A 19673-nucleotide genomic window follows, 5' to 3' on the forward strand; every position below is an offset into this window, starting at 1 on the left:
TTGATTTGATGAATTAGATTTTTGAATTTCATCCAACAACATGTTCAGTTCCTGGGCCCTCTTTCTCGAAATATTAACTAAATATAAAATCCAAATTGTTTTTATTAGATACCTCAATTTTGATTGGCTAAGCACTAAAACCAATCTAATATTATCCAATCAAATTACTAAAATTTGGATTTTATCTTAGTTAAAATTTCATGAAACAGGCCCCTGATCTATAGTACGAGCCTACTTGTTTTTAAATTTTGATTCATGATATTTTTTTTATTTTTATTTTGCATTTTTACGATAATGTAATAGAGCCATGGAGCAATAAAATGTTGGATTATAGTCGCCCTATAAATGAATTATTATTATTTATTATCTATTTAATTGTTTGAAGAAGGGTTATCATTTTTCATACCTTTCGTTTGGCGTCTTGTTTTGTGGATTCTTCCATCCAAGTTATGTTCATCACTCGTTCAACTAAAGATGTTTTCAGGTAATCGACGATCTCCATGGCCTGAAATAAAATGAAATGGGGTTTAACTTCCTACTGTTCTGCTCCGACTAGGACAATGAAGATGGACATACTCCATACAGTGTGCTATGACAGACATTTAGCCCGGGCAGCAGAATTATGGTCTACTCTTATGTCGAATTCTAACTGCCATGGGATTTGTTACGTGCATGCCAATGTGTACACGGGACCTCGGTTTTTTTGTACCATCTAAACGACTAGACTTCATAATAATGTTCTAGAAATTAATTTGTAGATGGAGAGAGAGAGAGAGAGAGAGAGAGAGAGAGAGAGAGACGGAGACGTAAATTCGAGATTAACATATGGTTCAATTTCATTTCAATAATTCGCGTGCGTGTAGTGGCAGGAAACCGGAAGGTCCGTTAAAAAAAAATCAAGAAGTTGCACAGGCGACTCCTACCCCTTGTCACGTACAAGCGGGAAATCGAAATCACGCCACTTGAATTATTGAAATGTTAGTCCCGAAATGACCTAGTTTGTCTCAGGTGGACGTTAAACCCATCTCTCTCTCTCTCTCTCTCCCTCCCTCTCTCTGTGTCTGTCTCTCTCTCTCTCTTTAACAGAGATGGGTTAAAAAAGAATATTAGATGCCTATTTGTGGGTGACTGCAAAAAGACGACAACTTACCTTGTGCTTATTCTTATCTACAAAATGATCTCTGACGAATAAGGAGCTCAAAACTTCGCCCATATCTCGGCTGACAAGATTCAGACAATATCTCCACGATCCTAAAAACTCTGCATTCCCGGTAATATCTACGTAGAATTGTCTGTTGGCATGGACATAATCCCACGACATTTCTTGTAAATATCTGTGAGCCAATCGCCAAGTGTAATAGTTATTGATGATTCTGGAAAAAAGTGAAAAAATGAAATGGAATGGGGTTTAACGTCCTACTGTTCACCTCCGACTGGGCGAATGAAGACGGGTATACGCCATGTAGTGTACTACGGCTTACTCTTATATTGAATTCCAACTGCCAAGGGATCTTTTACGTACACGCCAATGTGTACTTTGATGACCTACACTACATAAAGATTTGACCGGTTGTAGCAATAGATCACGTCAGATGTCATACGAGCGGCTTTTGACCCTATGACGTCAGACATTTGATTAACCAATCAGCATTGATTTTACTATTGGATTACCCACAGTTCTGTGCAAAACACGCCTAAAGCTCGCAGTAACAGACCGTTTCATTGGCTAAGCCCTCACACCATTCAGAACACGTCAATGATAACAACTCTTCTAGATCCTAGTGTAGTAAAGACAAGTAAGACGAAATTTTGAACTATAAAAACGAAACGATAAAAGATCTGTGTTTTAAAGGACATATTGGTGTCAGTCATTATCACATATGTGATAGACCTGGTTAAACACATTCCAAATATAATTTTAACACAGAGATCATTGCTACGATATTGTCCTTTAATCAGATTGGGTGGATTGAAAATTTCGCAGTAATTCACAACCTTTGCAGGCTATATAACTAAAAGAGCCCCGCCTATAGGTAAGAGGCGGGTGAAATCTTCTCTGAATCAAATGTTAAATTATCACATTTTGGATCAAGCCGTGAAAAACTCGATAATGCCCGGAAAATGCAAAGGTCGATACGCGGCTTTAAAATGACTAAATATATACAATCAATATATGACAAACAATTAGAAAACAAAATCCGGACAATAATAAGTGATCCCAGAACCAGGTACAAAGTAAATCCTTAAACGAAATTAATTACCTGTTTTTATTGTCACCTAAACTGTTTAAAATCTCACCCAGACTTATTATATACTCCTTCTCTAAAACAACAACCTTGGTATCTTTAGTAACACCAGCTTGATCAAACATGTATTTGAATAAACTCACAAAATCGATCTGAAATGGTGAAATGGCGAGAATAATTTGTTTATTTATATCTTTTAAAAAATTTGTTTTTATCTTATTTATATCTTTGAATAATTTGTTTATATTTTTTTTTATCTTTAAATAATTTGTATATAACTTTAAATAATGTGTATATATATTTAAATAATTTGTTTATATATTTAAATAATTTGTTAATCTTTAAATACTTCGTTTCTATCTTTAAATAATTTGTTTATATCTTTAAATAATTTGTTTATAATTTGTTTATATCTTTAAATAATTTGTTTATATCTTTAAATAATTTAAATAATTTGTTTATATCTTTAAATAATTTGTTTATATCTTTAAATAATTGAGAAGCAATGAGGTCACGCGAGGACACGTCATATAGATATACATGGCTTAATAATCTTGCGGGCCAGAGTTTCCCCACCCTCCTATTCCGAAAAGACTATGAAGGCGATTGGGGCAATACAGTTTAAACATGTGAACACGACGGAGATTAGATTTTTCGAAGAAGACGATTATCAAATTTGGCGAACAACTGCGTTTTCTGCCCGATTACGCCGCTGTCTATGACTGTCTTTTTTTTCAAGACAAAGCTGCTGCTGGATCTCTATTCGCTTTTCGACCTTTGTTCTATTTGCCATTTTGGATTGTCTGAGATCTATTCACGTTCCTCTTTTCTATTTTTATTCAGCAGTTTGTTTGAATTATCTGATTGAAACAAAAACGACGACTTACTGTTGACTCAACCTGGGTGTTCAAGTCTTCTAAACTTATTCTCTCTTCTTCGGCATGTGGATTGAGTGTTGCCTTGGAGTTAAATGTCAACTAAAAAAAAACATTTTATAAATATTCAAATATTGGGAAATTACCGGACTTTATCGAGGAATGCCTTTGACATTTTTGTATTTTAATACTTGCTGCAGTATGTTATGGCGGCTGGTAAGTAACCTACCGCTCCATCTTGCCCTCGCGTCAACACGGTGCGAAGACGAAGCCAAGATGCCGCCACAATTGGACCTAATCCCGCCCCTTCTAACCTTCGCCTAGCTACGCAGTAACAGCTCGAAGTTAAGAAGGAACGAGCTTTGATCCATTTATCGAGGCATCTTAGCTGCGTCTTTGCACCTCGTTAACGCGATAATAAATCCCCGTTAGCGATTCTTCATGTCTAGAATTGTCTACTTAAAGATACATTATGAGAGATTAGATAACCAGCTGACAGTTCTCACTATAATAGTTGAAAACTAGTTAATGTAAAGGGAATATGCTTATTTCAAAATCACTTTAGCCTCGATTGTCACTGTTACCGCTGTGGCGATAATTAACAAAGTCTCGATTATCCATTTTTGCGGTTAATCATCAACGGACGTTGAACAGCAAGTCGGATTCCAATCCAATGAAAATTGAAGCAATTCGATGACATCAAGGGTTGATTATCGTCTTGCCATGTTAATAAATTTCAGTCTTTAAAGAAAGGCCTGCAATAGACAGTTTTAGTTCTGACTTAATGTACGTTTAAGTCACATTATATTTGGCAAGAACAAAAACTGACAGACAATAAACAATTGGAAATGAAATGAAATGAAATGGGGTTTAACGTCCTACTGTTCTGCTCCTATACCGGGCTAATGAAGACGGGCATACGCCATACAGTGTGCTATGAGGGAAATTTTGCCCGGGCAACGGCACTATCGCCTACTCTTATATCGAATTCCAACTGCCAAGGGATCATTTACGGATCATTCTAATGTATACACGGGGCCTCGGTTTTTCGTCCCATCCGAAGGACTGGACAGCTTTCCTTGTCAGCCCCTCCGGCCTGCATCACTGACAAGGGAGAACCACGCCGGAAAATCAGGATGAACTTTCTCGGCCAATGCAGGGATCGAACACCCAACCTCCAGGCTAGTGAGCCAGCGTCTTACCCACTTAGCCACCGTGGCTGCCAATAAACAATTTGAACTATTTAATAGGTACTGAGAGAGCCAAAGAATTATTATCGGAAATATTTAAAATTTAACAGTTTTCTTCCTAACGTCAATAACAAATGACAATATACCGTCACATTTAATTTTTGCTTGTAGATAGTCAAGCTTACCGACACATGGTGATTTGTATGGTATAAAATATATTCAACTTACATTAGCCAACTTGTGCTCCAGCATATACGTATCTTCGACAAATGTATTTATACGTTCTGATATTTGTGAATCAGTTAAATTGTGTTTTGCATCTTTGACTAACAGGTTGCCAACCGCACGGATAAACTTCCGGTAATCATCTCGTACCTATAATATAGAATATAATCAATGAATACGTCACGTGGTTCCTTTAAAACAAAAGATATAATCTCCTTCGGATTCGAAGTTCCAGTTATATGAGAGAGAGAGAGAGAGAGAGAGAGAGAGAGAAAGAGAAAGAGAGAGAGAGAGAGATGGTTTAACGACCACTAGACACAAATTAGGTCATTTCGGGACTAACACATGGTTCAATTTTATTTCAATAATTCGCTTGCGCGTAGGGGTCTTTAGCAGTGGGAGGAAACCGGAGGACCCGGAGAAAACCCACGAGGTTGGACAGGCAACCCTTCTCCTTGTCACGTACAACCGGGGATTCCCCAGTTATATGAGGATTGATTCATTGGAAAGACCATATGTTTGAAATAAGTTTTTTAAGTTTGCAATTTCGGGTGGTCCAGACAAAACGAGTGTACTATTGAAAGTGGAATAATTCAAACAGTATTGTACCTATATCATTAAAGATACATTATGGAAGATTAGATAAAGAGCTGGCAGTGGTCACTGTAATAGTTAAAAACTAGATAATGTAAAGGGAATTTGCTGAAAATTTCAATCAAATTGATCCACCCTGAACCGAGAATTTAGCGATTGGATTTTGGGCCCAGCCTCGAAAAAAACATAGTCTCGATTATCCATTGTTTGATTTAATCATGAATGAGCGTTGAACAGCAGATCAGGTTCTAATCTAGTAAATATCGTAGGCTAGCGATGACATCGAGAGTTGATTATTAGATAACATTTTGGGGCAAAAGAAAGACCCGCAATAGTCCGATTTAGCTCTTGCATAATGTATGTTTAATATTGTGTATGTGTATGTTTGATAACTTCATAGTTAACATAGTTCACGTTTTAACTGTCAAATCATGTTTTGGTGGACTGAATAGTAACATCACATGCCCCCCCCCCCCTGACATTGAAATATTTAAAATAATAAACATCAAACATGTCTTACCTGTTCGGTTTCTGAGCTGGTATAATAAATCCAAGGCATACCCATACCGGATAGATCAACCTATAAAAAAAAATAAAATCCAACATTGACTAATATTAAAACAATCAAACAAGTGCACCAACGCGGCAGTTCTAGGCTGTTAAGTATTGTTTGTTGCTATGTGGGGGCAGGGCCCTGTTTCTCAAAATTTTAACTAAAGATAACATCCAAATTTTAGTAGATACTTCAATTTTGATTGGCTAAGCACTAAAATCAATCTAATATTATCCAATCAAATTATTAAAATTTGGATTTTATCTTAAAATTTCATGACACAGGCCCCTGGATGGCCGAATCGTTAGCACGCGCGAGCTGTATCATACGTAAGGTCTGTTATTGAGTCAACTGGCGTGGTTTCGATTCCATGGTTGTACGTGACAAGGAGTAGGGTCTCCTGTCCAACCTCGTGGGTTTTCTCCGGGTCCTCCAGTTTCCTCCCACTGCTAAAGACCCCTACGCGCAAGCGAGTTATTGCAATAAAATTAAACCATGTGTTACTCCCGAAATTACCTAGTTTATGTCGAGTTAAAGTTAAGGCCAACTCTCTCTCTCTCTCTCTCTCTCTCTCTCTCTCTCTATATATATATATATATATATATATATATATCTTTAGCCAAGATCATAATTAAGGAGTATCGAATTTTCTTTTTCTTTTTCGTTTTTTCCCCTATTTCCGTGTACCAAACAACGTTCAATTAATATTGACATTATTTGATATTATATTATGTTACAAGAGAGAGATAGAGAGATAGAGAGAGAGGGGGGGGGGGGGCGAACACACAAAGTAGGTCATTTCGAGATTAACATATGGTTCAATTTCACAATTTCATTTCAATAGTTGGCTTGCGTGTAGGGGCTGTTTTAGCAGTGGGAGGAAACCGGAAGGTCCGTTAAAAAAAATCACGAAGTGGTACCCTACACCCCCCCCTTGTCACGTACAAGCGGGCAAACGAAACCACGCCACTTGACTCAAAGCGTTAACCATTCGGCCAGCCACCCCCCCCCCCCTGAAAAAAATAAGTCTATCAATCATGACTTGACATATTCTATTACAATATCTTTAATAGGTAATTGGACGCCTGTATTAAATACAGTTTATAAATAGAGTATTTAATAGTTTTTATTAGTTTACTGAATTACATTTACTGCAACAATTCGCCAGGTAATATCAAATAGCGAGCTGGATATGTGAGATTATGACCGCATGCATAGGCGTAGGAGCCGGGGGGCAGGGGGGGGGGGGCATTTGCCCCCCCAAAAATTTATTTTCGGGCAATGAAAAATTCGACGACCTTTTTTTTCAATTAACGTTTCGAGAAAAAATATAACTAACTTATTTCTATGAGATCCACACTGCCCGAAAAGTATTTTCTCGTCTTTTTCTTGTCCACTGCATGCCCGAAAATATGCCCGAAGCTCTCTTATGATAGGTATGCCCGAAAAAACGGTATTGATTTCGGGCAATTTTCTCTTATGCCCCCCTGAATTACTTTGAGCTCCTACGCCTATGAGCGCATGATACGATCTCTACTAGATGACACATTTGTATGTCCTTGAAAAATATGAAAGATGCAGAGAAGTAGGTTCAGAGGTAAACCGGGGTATTGAAAAGAAACGTGCACAAGTCCTATTATGAAATTGCAACAAAAGAGCTATGCGAGCTTGACAAATAAATAACACGAGGTACCGCACTACACGAAAACAATTTCTCAATAGTAAGTGCATGGGGACCGCACTACGCGAAAATAACACCTATCAGACACACCTGCGAACATTATTACAGGACAAAGTAAATCACCTGCCTTAAACATACATGTACATTATGCAAGAGCTAAATCTGCAAGTCTTTCTTTAGGCCTGAAATGTTATCTAACTTATCAATTAGACATTAATTAACTTATCCAGTCCATAATCAACTCTCGATGGCATCGATATTCTCCGATATTAAATAGATTAGAACAGTTCAGCGATATTTTGATTTAAGCAAAATATGGAGGAGCGAGACTTAGCTTCGAACAACCAGTACGGTGGCTGAAATTATTGCACACGTCTTGTCAAACCTTCAAAGACTAATATCTTCGGTCGCAATAGAGTAATTGAAATGAAATTTTCAAATTATTCATTTTACATGATCTATTTTCGAACTATTATAGCAAGAATGGCTAGCTCTTTATCTAAATCTTACATAATGTATCTTTAAGTAAATAGAATAGGAATATAAAGAATAGAACATAGTTATATATAAAATTACGTTTAATGTACAAAGAAAGTCTTATTTTTAGTTATTTAATTATTAATGGAGAATAGGTATTTAAGATCTGGGGATCACGGTGGCCAAGTGGGTAAGACGCGGGCTCGCTAGCCTGGAGGTCGGGTGTTCGATCCCTGCATTGGCCGAGAAAGTTCACCCAGATTTTCCGGCATGGTTTCCCCTTGTCAGTGATGCAGGACAGCTGTCTAGCCGTTCCGATGGAACGAAAAACCGAAGTCCCGTGTACACATTGGCGTGCACGTAAAAGATCGCTTGGCCTCGTGGATTTTCTCCGGGTCCTCCGGTTTCCTCCCACCGCTAAAGACCACTATGCCCAAAAGAAAATTATAGAAATAAAATTGAACCATGTGTTAGTCTTTAAATGACCTAGTTTGTGTCGAGTGGACGTTAACCTCTCTCTCTCCCTCTCTCTCCCTCTCTCTGTGGTATACATCAAATTATAAGCTGCCTGTCTGATCTTTCTCGAGGACTTTCAGGTGTTATATAAATATATAAACAATAGTGTACTAACAAAAGGTGTTTCTCGTCCTCTGTATGTTTAAGCTGTCTGTCAACAATAAAAACAAAATAGCGACAGGAAAACGACAGATAGGATCAGACATTTCAGACAAACTTATCCACGGATTGTGTAGACGACACCCTTAACTTGCTCTTCTTTTCACAAATTTCATTACAAAAAACATCCGCGCAAGACATCTTTACAAAATATTTATCAATAACATCAGCTCTTAAAGGAGCGCTAATCTCTTAAAGCATCGTAATGAAAGAAAGAAATGAAGCAAATGTTTTGCCTCAAACAATGACTAACAAATATTATTGGTAAGCATTCAACCGTACCCATCTTAATATGCGTTTAATTAAAGCTGCATGTAGGTCAGGTCACAGTGAACAGGCTATAGAATATGAATGAGACCCTCGCAAACAACTTCTTTTAGACTATATTTTTTTTATTTACCGAACCCTAGCATACACACAGGAGAGAACACGGTAAATTAAAGCCCTGACCGTCTTTTCTATTTGGGGCAAGATTTGTGCCTCTAACGCTCGCATGACACACCTCCTAAAGCAACCCTTTTTTTTTATCTGTACAAACGACACATTCGTGCGTTGGACAAATAATTTTAAAACGTAGTCTATTTTCCCGCTTTTCTTCACTATATAATCAGGTCCCTGGTCACGGGGTGAAATGAAATGAAATGGGGTTTAATGTCCTACTGTTCTCCGAAATGAGCTACTGAAGACGGGTATACTACTGTTATATCGAAATCCAACTGTCAAGGGATATTTTACGTGCACGCCAATGTGTACATGAGACCTAGATTTTTCGTCCCATCCGAACGGCTAGACAGCTGTCATTGTCAGGTCTCCGTCCTGCTGGTCACGGGGAAGCTTCGGGGGCGTCGCGATCCATGCAGAACCATCGGGGGAGATCTCGGGAGAACTGTTAGCCTTGAATCCTTGGCAAATGTTCGGCGACCATTCGATGGCATTTCGGTAACACATTCCCAATCTTTGGGTTGCATCCCCGACGGTTAAAAAGTACATTCTTCCCATGGCGTTAATTGGCTGGATTAATAAGAAATAAAATGGCGGATTTATAAAAAAAAATCCAATGTTCAAATGGATAATTTTGTCTGCGATATCGCCCAAGGTAAAACCAAAAGAACGAAATGTATAACTAATAAAATGTATAAGCAATGGAATGGCGGATTTTTAAACGGAACGCCTGTCCAGCCTCGTGGGTTTACTCAGGGTCCTCCTGTTTACACCGACTGATAAAGACCCCAACGCGAAATTGAAATACAATCGAACCCTATGTTCATCCCGAAATGACCTAGTTTGTGTTGAGTGAACGTTACCCCCCGCCTCTCTCTCTCTTTCTCTCCATCTCACCTTCTCTCTCTCCATGATTTCTAAACAGACAAAAGTGTATTGCTTATATATCTAGCCTGTCATGCGTGCAAAAGGACATACTTTCTAGCTCTGGGTTTACATAACTATGCTTTTAGGGGTAAACCTTTTCAGAGTTGATAGGACGAACTGATATAAAGTAAAATTTACATTAATTTGTTTTCACGCGTGACGTGCGTGTACATTCTATCACCCCGAGCTATTTCATTAACTTTTTCTTCTCGATAAAAAATAAAGCTTAGAAAACACATAAAAATATTGAAAAGACGAACATGTTTGACCCGGTATTTCAATTAATATGAAGACATCGACAACATGAGCGATAAGTTATTTTGTTTTTTATTGTGCCTGGTACAGAATAAAACAAGGCATGTTACCCGGATCCTTGACATATAAACCAAGTTTGTTTACAAAACAAAATCAGGAGTTTGAATGGCCGAATGGTTAGCACGTGCCCGCTGTATGGTCTGTCATTGAGTCAACTGGTGTGGTTTCGATTCCAATGTTGTACTCGACAAGGAGTAGAGTCGCCTGTCCAACCTCGTGGGTTTTACCCGGATCCTCCGGTTTCCTCCCACTGCTAAAGATCCCTACGCGCAAGCGAATTAGTGAAATAAAATTAAACCATATGTTAGTCCAGAAATGCCCTAGTTAAACCTCATCTCTCTCTCTCTCTCTTCTCTCTCTCTCTCTCTCTCTCCCTCCGCGAAAGTAGTAAGAGGGTCTCTAACCATTTACTGCGCTTTAATACATCATCTGTTAATACCGAGATTACGTGGTTAGTGTCGAGTTGGCGTGGTTAGTGTCGAGATGACGTGTTCAGTGTCGAGTTGACATGGGCTGTGTAGAAGACGCGAAGCTACGGTATATCTATGAAATATGGTTCAATTTTCTTTCAATAAACTAGGTTATTTCGGGGTCTTTAGAAGTGGGATGAAACCGGAGGACCCGGAGAAAAACCCACGAAGTTGGGCAGGCGACCCTACTCTTGTCATGTACACGCGGATAATCGAAACCGCGTCACTTGATTCAATGACAGATCGTCAGATTCGGTTACCCCCCCCCCCCCCCCACACACACACATACACCGCACTCCGGAAAACAAAGATCAGCCACATTACGGAACATGCTGTCAACACCCCAGCATACATTACCATTTCACCCGATTAGATTTTATTACATACTTCGAGAAGGTATTTGTTGAGTAATAAAACCTTCTAGTAGTTTATCGAGGGCTGGCCGTCCTTACCGCACGGTACAAATATTATCACCACTAGAAGCAACAAATTCCAGAACAAGCCAGAACTCATACCAAAATGGCCGCTTTATACAAATGAGTATTTAGGGGAATACTAACCCGAACACTAACCCTTTTAAGAGAAGTAAAAACTAAATTAGACCCAAGTTCAGTCTTTTAAAAAGGGTTAGGGTTCGGGTTAGTTATCCCCAAAATTCTCATTTATATAAAGCGGCCATTTTGAACTCCGGAAGCACCCGAACCTCGATAAACTACTAGAAGGTTTTATTTGTACCGTGCGGTAAGGACGGCCAGCCCTCGATAAACTACTAGAAGGTTTTATTACCCAACAAATACCTTCTCGAAGTATGTAATAAAATCTAATCGGGTGACCATTTTTAAGCCAGTTACATTTTTAGCAGTGTAAAAGGGACAAATGTAAGCGTTCCGCTCACTAACGTAGGATTCTCTAGGAACTGTTCTAAGAACGGTGCGGTTAATTTTTCGTCGTTTAATTTCCGATGTAAGTTTTAAGAACGGTTTTCTGCGCGTAAGTCAGTATTAAGCTTGACTCATTGACCCCTTTCCGTCGAACTTTTAATAGGATTAATGCGAACTATTTATAAACGACATGACTGTTGACTCTTTTTTCACCTCATAGCATAATCTGATTTTAGCGACGTGGTTCGTGGTTTGGACAATTGATAAACAAGGTTAATTCGAGTTTTTCATCCAGTAGCAGTATTAATATCCGACCTTGCTTCAAGCACCCGGGGAAATGGTGGGGGTGGTGGGGCGAATGGTTAGCGCGTGCGCGCTGCATCATAAGGTATTTCATTGAGTCAGTTGGCGTGGTTTCGATTCCTAGGTTGTACGTGACAAGGAGTAGGATCGTCTGTCCAACCTCGTTGGTTTTCTCCGGGTCCCCCGGCTTCCCCTAACTGCTAAAGACCCCTACGGGCAAGCGAATTAGTATGTGTCGAGTGGACGTTAAACCCCATTTTTCCCTCTCTCCCTCTCTCTCGCTTCAATCACCGTACAATGACGACAATACAGAATTGGTTCTGTGCTATGTTTCCTGTGTGGATGCAACAAGATGAGGACGTCTTGGAGGTTGAACTTAATATCCGTATCTGCTCAGTGCAGTTTGTTAGACTCTTGTGTGTGGACCGGACCTGACGGACACGATCAATTTTGACAAAATCGCCGATCGGTGGTCAAACTTGCGTCAGCGCGGACTCCTGATGACAATATGAAGACTTAGTCATATATTTGTTAATTTATTTATATTCACCACAAAAAATACATCAAAGATATAGGTCCATGTAAATGATCTAATTATCACTTTCATAAGTTGTCACAGATTCACAGTACTTTGTACGTGCTTACAAAATTCTTAATAAAGAACATGAATTCCCATGCGTAGTACTCAAATTTACTCATGTTATAAGCGTTTTCTGAAGATCAGAATTCACCAAATCTCCCCCTCCCCCAAAGTCCAGGAAATCGCATTTCAGGGACTCTAAATTAAATGATTTCTTCGGTGGGGCATGCCCCCGGATCCCCTAGAAAGCTTGCACATACAGTGTTCGGCTCGTGGTCTGCGCATTAGTCGTTCTCATTTTTGCTAAACACCCTCAAAACAAATTCGATATGCACAAATTGTGACCTCTAGACGGATCACAAGCCAAAGACGTGATTTTTCGTACAATTAGGGCTTGTCATCCAGGACGTTAAAATCCGATATGCGCTGTTGTTTTTAGGAACACCACGTAGGTTAACGGGTATTCACAGCTATTTAAAACCATTAGTCCAAAACGTATATCAAGCAATCATATCTAAAATTTAGATGCATTTATATTGTACATTATCTCCAGCGTACAAGGCAGAACATTCTTTATAATAGTTATTTGGTTGTGTTTATATTTAAATAGATTGGTGTTTATTTATTTTATCTGCTTGGACTGTCGGTTAAAGGGCGTATTGGTCCATTTTTTAACCTTACAACAGAGAGAGAGGGGTTTAACGTCCACTCGACACAAACTAGGTCATTTCGGGACTAACATATGGCTTAATTTTATTTCAATAATGCGCTCGCGCGTAGGGGTCTTTAGCAGTGGGAAGAAACCGGAGGACCCGGAGAAAACCGACGAGGTTGGACAGGCGAACCTACTCCTTGTCACGTACAACCGTGACTCAATGACAGGCCTTATGATAAAGCGCGCGCACGTGCTAACCGTTTGGCCCCCCGCCCCCCCCCCCCCTTATAACAGACGAAAATGGATCTAAAAGCTGATATTAATGTAAAATGAATGTATATATAGTGATTTATAATCAGTTTTGTTTTAAAAAAATTGTAATTTCTAATCAATTATGTTCGGTAAAATACAGTCCAAAGAGAACAGCAGTTGTTTACGCCTGCTTCGTCCGTTCTAAACGTTTATTTATTATTATTATTTTGTCATTTGATTTATAAACAATTGTTTATTTTTTTTGTGTTAATATCAATTCGGTATTGTTCTGTGAAATACGTGAAGAGTCCAATCCGTAGAATACACGTCTCGTGTACCGATTTTAACGTGTTCATTATATCTTAAATATTGGATATTAGAACCTCATAGTTTCGCATCAATACATCAATATTGATTGAAGTGGACCGATATTGAATTTTAATTTGTGTTTTTAATTTCGAATTTTATGGATAATCTTGAGTTACAGGTTAAATTCACTTAAACCGTCTAGCTCCTTGTTTTTTGTTTTTTTTAAAGACATTCCGTGACATATAAAGGTGTTTTTAATAGACATTCCGTGACATGAAATGGTGTTTTTACATAGACAATCCGTGACATGAAATGGTGTTTTTTTTTTTTTTAAAAGACATTCCGTGACACGTAAAGGTGGTTTTAAATAGACATTCCGTGACATGAAATGGTGGTTTTTTTTTTAAATAGACATTCCGTGACATAAATGGTGTTTTTTTAATAGACATTAAGTGGCATGAAATGATGTAAAGGTGGTTTTAAATAGACATTCCGTGACATGAAATGGTGGTTTTTTTTTTTTAAATAGACATTCCGTGACATAAATGGTGTTTTTTTAATAGACATTAAGTGGCATGAAATGATGTTTTTTAATAGACATTCCATGTCATATTATAATTTTGTTTACGTACTTTATGGTCTAATAATCGCACAGTTATAAATAAATCTATTTATAAAGATTTTAGATTTTTTTTATCAATTCTATTATCGTGCGTACCATGGTGTAACCTACCCAAATATTAAATATCTCTAACCGTGTGTGAAATAGCTTTCATCGAAGAGATATCGCAGAAAAAGTCTTTAATCAAATCCATCTTACGCTAGTACTACACAATGGTTTTCTCTGGGTTATATTCTTGATTGTTTTTCAATTTTGATTGACGTATGTGCCATTACAGGACCTGTACAGCGCACGAACGCCTACAGCTAGCCCCCGGATCCATTCACTTAATTTGATATGTTCGTTTCTTCGTGATTTTCTGCGTCTTGTGTCTTGTTCATATATTTGTTTTTGTGTAAATTATGTCTGGTGCAGTACCCCTGCACTTATAGGTGAGTTGGTTCCCTGACTCCTGGGGTGTGGGGGTGGATGGCCGAATGGTTAGCACGTGCGTGCTGTATCATAAAGCCTGTCATTGAGTCAACTGGCGTGGTTTCGAATCCCCGGTTGTGCCTGTCCAACCTGGTGGGTTTTCTCCGGGTCCCCCTGTTTCCTCCCACTGCTAAAGACCCCTACGCGCAAGCTAATTATTGAAATATAATTAAACCATATGTTAGTCCCGAAATGACCTAGTTTGTGTCGAGTGGACGTTAAACCCATTCTCTCTCTCTCTCTCTCTCTCTTTCTCTCCTCTCTCTCTCCCTCTCTCTCTCTCTCCCTGACTCCTACAATAGCCTTTACTTTTACATCTGTTGGTCCTACATCCCTATTGGGGGGGGGGGGGGTCGATGGCCGAATGGTCGAATGGTTTCACATGCGCGCTGTATCATAAGGTCTGTCATTGAGTCAACTGGCGTGGATTCGATTCCCCGGTTGTACGTGACAAAGAGCAGGGTCGCCTGTCCAACCTCGTGGGTCTACTAAGGGGTCATCCGGTTTCCTCCCACTGCTAAAGACCCCTAAACGCAAGCGAATTATTGAAATAAAATTGAACCATATGTTAGTCCCGAAATGACCGATTTTGTGTCGAGTGGACGTTAAAGCCATAAACTCTCTCTCTCTATCTCTCTCTCTCTCTCTCTCTCTCTCTAGTAGCACTTATATTGGTTGTTATTTATTTCATTAACCTATAATTTATTACTCGCTAGTCTGAAGGTCGGGTGTTCGATCCCAGTGTTGGGCGAGAAAGTTCATCCAGATTTTCCGGCGTGGTTCTCACTTGTCAGTGATGCAGGACGGAGGGCCTGACAAGGACAGCTGTCTAGTCGTTCGGATGGGACAAAAAACCGAGGTTCCGCGTACACAGTGTTGGAATTGACGGAATTCATAGAATAATTCTAATATGAATTAATATTCATCGCTCATCGATCTAATCCTTGCGTATTTTATTCTTTGAAAAATTTATACATTCGATGGCCTACACTACATGAAGATCTGACAAGCTGTAGTGGAAGGTCTCGTGAGGGGTCATTCGAGTTTCTATTGACCCTATGACATCAGACATTTGATTAACCAATCATCGTCAATGTTTCTAGTAGGATACCTACAGTTCCGTGCATCGCACGCCAAAAACTCGCCGTAACAGACCGTTTCATTGGCTAATCCCCACATCATCCACAAAGTGGGTTATATAAAAACTCTCCCAGATCCTAGTGTAGTAAAGACATGTAAATGAAATTTTGAACTATTAAAAACGAAATAGGATCTGTGTTTTAATCAGAAATTGTGTATTATAAAACCAAGTCCCGGTGTAAAAATTAATTTGTACCATTTTCTATCTTCTTCCCTTTGTTTCATCACGGCTAAGTAGTATTTAACGTATGTTGTAACTTAAATTCAGATACTGGCCAGACATAAATTAAATTCAGATACCGACCAGACATAAATTAAAGCAACTGATTAAAATATGTGTAGTAGTACATAATATTCACCTGTTGTTAGTCGAGAGGTTGAATATATTCACCTGTTGTTAGTCAGGGGTTGAATATATTCACTTGTTTTTAGTCGAGAGGTTGAATATATTCACTTGTTTTTAGTCGAGAGGTTGAATATATTCACTTGTTTTTAGTCGAGAGGTTGAATATATGCACTCCTATATTCTCTTTCTTTGTTTACTCTCTGTATAACTTCAATCAAATTTACATGAAACAGTGTCGAAAATCAAACATAATAATATAGTCTACATTGCTTTCTACCATTGCGTTGATCTAGAATGCAGTAGCGGATCTAGAAGCTGAGAATAAGGGGGCGGGGGTCGGTTCCAAATATCCCCCCCACCACCACCGGCCCCTTTAAGTCCACGCTTGCTAGAATGCCCTGTCCGTCATGTTGGTGGCCAGATTCCATCTTCAAATAGCTAAGGCTGGTGGTGGTGTTGTGTGTGGTGGTGGTGTGTGTGTGTGTGTGTGTGTGTGGGGGGGGGGGGTGTTACTGTGTTCTAAATTGTTAGTTGTGCTATGAACGTGCCGGTAATCAAGTTACAGCACCAGGTTTTACAGAAAAAAGACTGGGTGGGGTTACCTTGTTCTAAATTGTTAGTTATGATTTGAACTTGCCGGTAATTGAGTAACAGCACCAGGTATTACGGAAAAACACATTTTTTTTACCTCGAGTCCTTGTGATCAATAGACATCATTCACCAGCAGATGCAAAGTACAATCGTACCAATGTTCTTGAAGCAACGACTGCGAGTTTTACAACATCTAGTTTACTAGATGAGTCTGAAATTCCCAAACTTTTAGGTACGTTATCTCCCTTTGCTACAAAAGCGTGATACAAACATACAAAGGAAGAGATTCGTCTACAGCTGTTGAAATGAAATAAAATGGGATTCAACGTCCTACTGTTCTGCTTCGATCCGTCTAATGAAGACGGGGCACAGTTGTTGTTGGAAGCGTGTTTTTATAGTTGAAAACCTCACGGACGAAGGAAGAAAGGTAGCATAATGGGAGAACAAATATTAAATTAGAAAGGTTTGGACTAAGATTTGAGGTGGGTCACAGCATAAACCTAGCTGAAAAGCGGGAAGGTCCAGCAGCCGTGACTGACATTGAACGAACATCGAACTTTGCAACTCGATTTTCACAGCTAGATATTTCAGATGGAAAGGGTGTGACTTGGTATTAGCGATGACATTTTCTATCGAGGAATCTGATAGGTCCCCAGGTGGGTAAGTAACCAATCGAAATTAATGACGAAAAATGTAGGATATTACGTTGAAGGGCTTGAAGATGCGACTTACCTGAATAGCAGTCTTTCGCCAATCAAGCCAGTCCGTTTTAACAGAAAACGTAAAAAATGCATCCGTCCAATAATCCACATGCACTTTGTTCAACATAGCTTTATAATCATAGGTCGCCGAATTCCAAGTATCCAAGACATACCATCCTCCTACGCCAGGTAATACTTTTTCTAAAAATACACCTCCCTTCACCTGGTCTTTTCCGAACTGGTCAGTACAAGATGTGAAAAAGTCCTTCAACTTTCGTTCAGCAGAATTGGGTGATAATCTTTGCGTGGACGTCTGTAAGACTGTTTGTAGCTTCACTTGGTTTTCATAATAAATCTGGGAAAGAACCGTCCGGGCTGAATAATCTGGATGTAAAGGATTGTTGGCGGCATATGAACCACAGGCATATTGGTAAAAGTTGGTGCAGGGATCAGCTGTCATATTCAAGTTGCTTGTAACAAAAGCGGCACTTTTTAAACATGTTGGAGATAGGCATGTATTTACACAGCTTCCATCAGGTGGTTGTGTCGAAGTGGTCGTATCTGCAGATTGTGTCGGAGCGGGTTTTGTCGGGGTGCCTTGTGAAGACGCCGTAGAACTGGATGAGTCTCCTCCGACTTGAGCTTGTGGCGCCGACGCCGACGCTGACGCTGCTGCTGCTGCATCTTGTTTGGATTGTGCTAGGAGTCCGGCTAATATGAAAATCACAAGAAGAGCTACTAAGAGAACAGCTCCTAGTGCTATCTCTCTCTTCCTAAAACTATATCCTCTAATACTAACACCACCACTGCTCGCAACTGAAGTTGTATCAAATATCTTGTACTTGTCCGACATTCTGATCTTAGTCCAGATCAATAACAAAAAAGTCCTGTGAAACTATTTTTGTTAAATGTAAGATCTCTATAAACAATAGTCAATCGCTAAATTACAATCCGTCTGTGACTCTCCAGATCTAACACTGATGTTAAATAGCACGAATCTTGATAAAGTAAGTAAATTTCTAAGCTAAAGATGATAGTGACTTTACAAAAAGTGACCGTCTTTTTGTATGTTTATCAGCCGAATGCACAAACCGCCATACGAGTAGATATATAAGGCTTTTATATGATAGACATGACCCGATCAGGTTTTGAAAGACGTGTTTACTGAGCATGAACTGAAATGATAAACAATATTTATTTAAACATATTTGCCTATTGATGATTACTATCGGGGTTTGATCGTGTTGTTTGTATTACCATAAAATGGTTGACTGATTTTGACAATTTGTCCAATAAGAGACGACAAAAGACGATTTGAAGAGTCTGTGCTAAGGTAGTTCCAAGACTGTTGTTTTTATCTAATGCTAGGTTATGCGCGTTGTATCATAAGGTCTGTCATGAAGTAAACTGGTGTGGTTTCGATTCCCCGGTTGTACGTGACAAGGAGTAGAGTCGCCTGTCCAACCTCATAGGTTTTCTACGGGTCCCCCGGTTTCCTCCCACTGCTAAAGACCCCTACGCGCAAGCGAATTATTGAAATCTCTCACTCTCTCTCTCTCTCTCTCTCTTTCTCTCTCTCTCTCGTACCACTTATAGTGTTTGTTATTTACTTCATTAACCTACCTGTAATCCGCTGGTGTATAAAGGTTTTTAATATGTCCGTACCAGTTTAAAGATGAGCGCATTGTAATATTACTGTGTAGTAGTGATGTACTGTTCGTTATATAATTACGTGCATGTTTAGAGTGTCGACTAAATTATTATTCCGCCCAGTTCGTTTGTCACGTACAGGTCAGTGGCTATATTATTAATTATCTCGTTGCCTTTTACATATTCTATACATTCACACCATGTATCGTACAATGTTCAGACAAGCGTTTTTCTTTAGTGACATTCCCACTCTATATAGCTTTACAGCTTGTATTGAAATATACGACTTGACCCATTAACCCTTCACAAGGCGCTTGTAATAAAAATAGAATGGACAGTCCAGGGATTATTTTAGTCCTGTGGCTCAAGGGGGAGTATAGCCACTCAAGCGGAGAAGTCATGAGACCAAGTTTGACCGCGATTCTAGGCGGTGATAATGTGTTCATGCAGGGTTGTCCGAGATAGAGGGAGGGCTTGGGGTCAAATGTCTAAAATTGGGTGGA

The 19673-nt window shown here is 39.2% G+C and overlaps 1 protein-coding gene across 1 annotated transcript in view; it reads right to left on the bottom strand.

The window, feature by feature from the left end:
* Positions 1-18545, bottom strand: part of LOC126827167 (endothelin-converting enzyme 1) — a 31157-nt gene extending 12612 nt beyond the window's left edge. Inside the window, exons 1-7 of the mRNA XM_050556401.2 lie at positions 17552-18545; positions 5651-5710; positions 4540-4686; positions 3134-3223; positions 2262-2398; positions 1151-1373; positions 407-505 (exon numbers count right to left, since the gene is read on the bottom strand). Coding sequence (XP_050412358.1) covers positions 407-505; positions 1151-1373; positions 2262-2398; positions 3134-3223; positions 4540-4686; positions 5651-5710; positions 17552-18373 — 1578 coding nt within the window. The 5' untranslated portion in view covers positions 18374-18545. The remainder of the gene's footprint in view (positions 1-406; positions 506-1150; positions 1374-2261; positions 2399-3133; positions 3224-4539; positions 4687-5650; positions 5711-17551) is intronic.
* Between the last annotated feature and the right edge of the window lie 1128 nt (positions 18546-19673).

The sequence above is a fragment of the Patella vulgata genome, chromosome 7 (assembly GCF_932274485.2).
Source record: "Patella vulgata chromosome 7, xgPatVulg1.2, whole genome shotgun sequence".
Classification (NCBI taxonomy): domain Eukaryota; kingdom Metazoa; phylum Mollusca; class Gastropoda; family Patellidae; genus Patella; species Patella vulgata.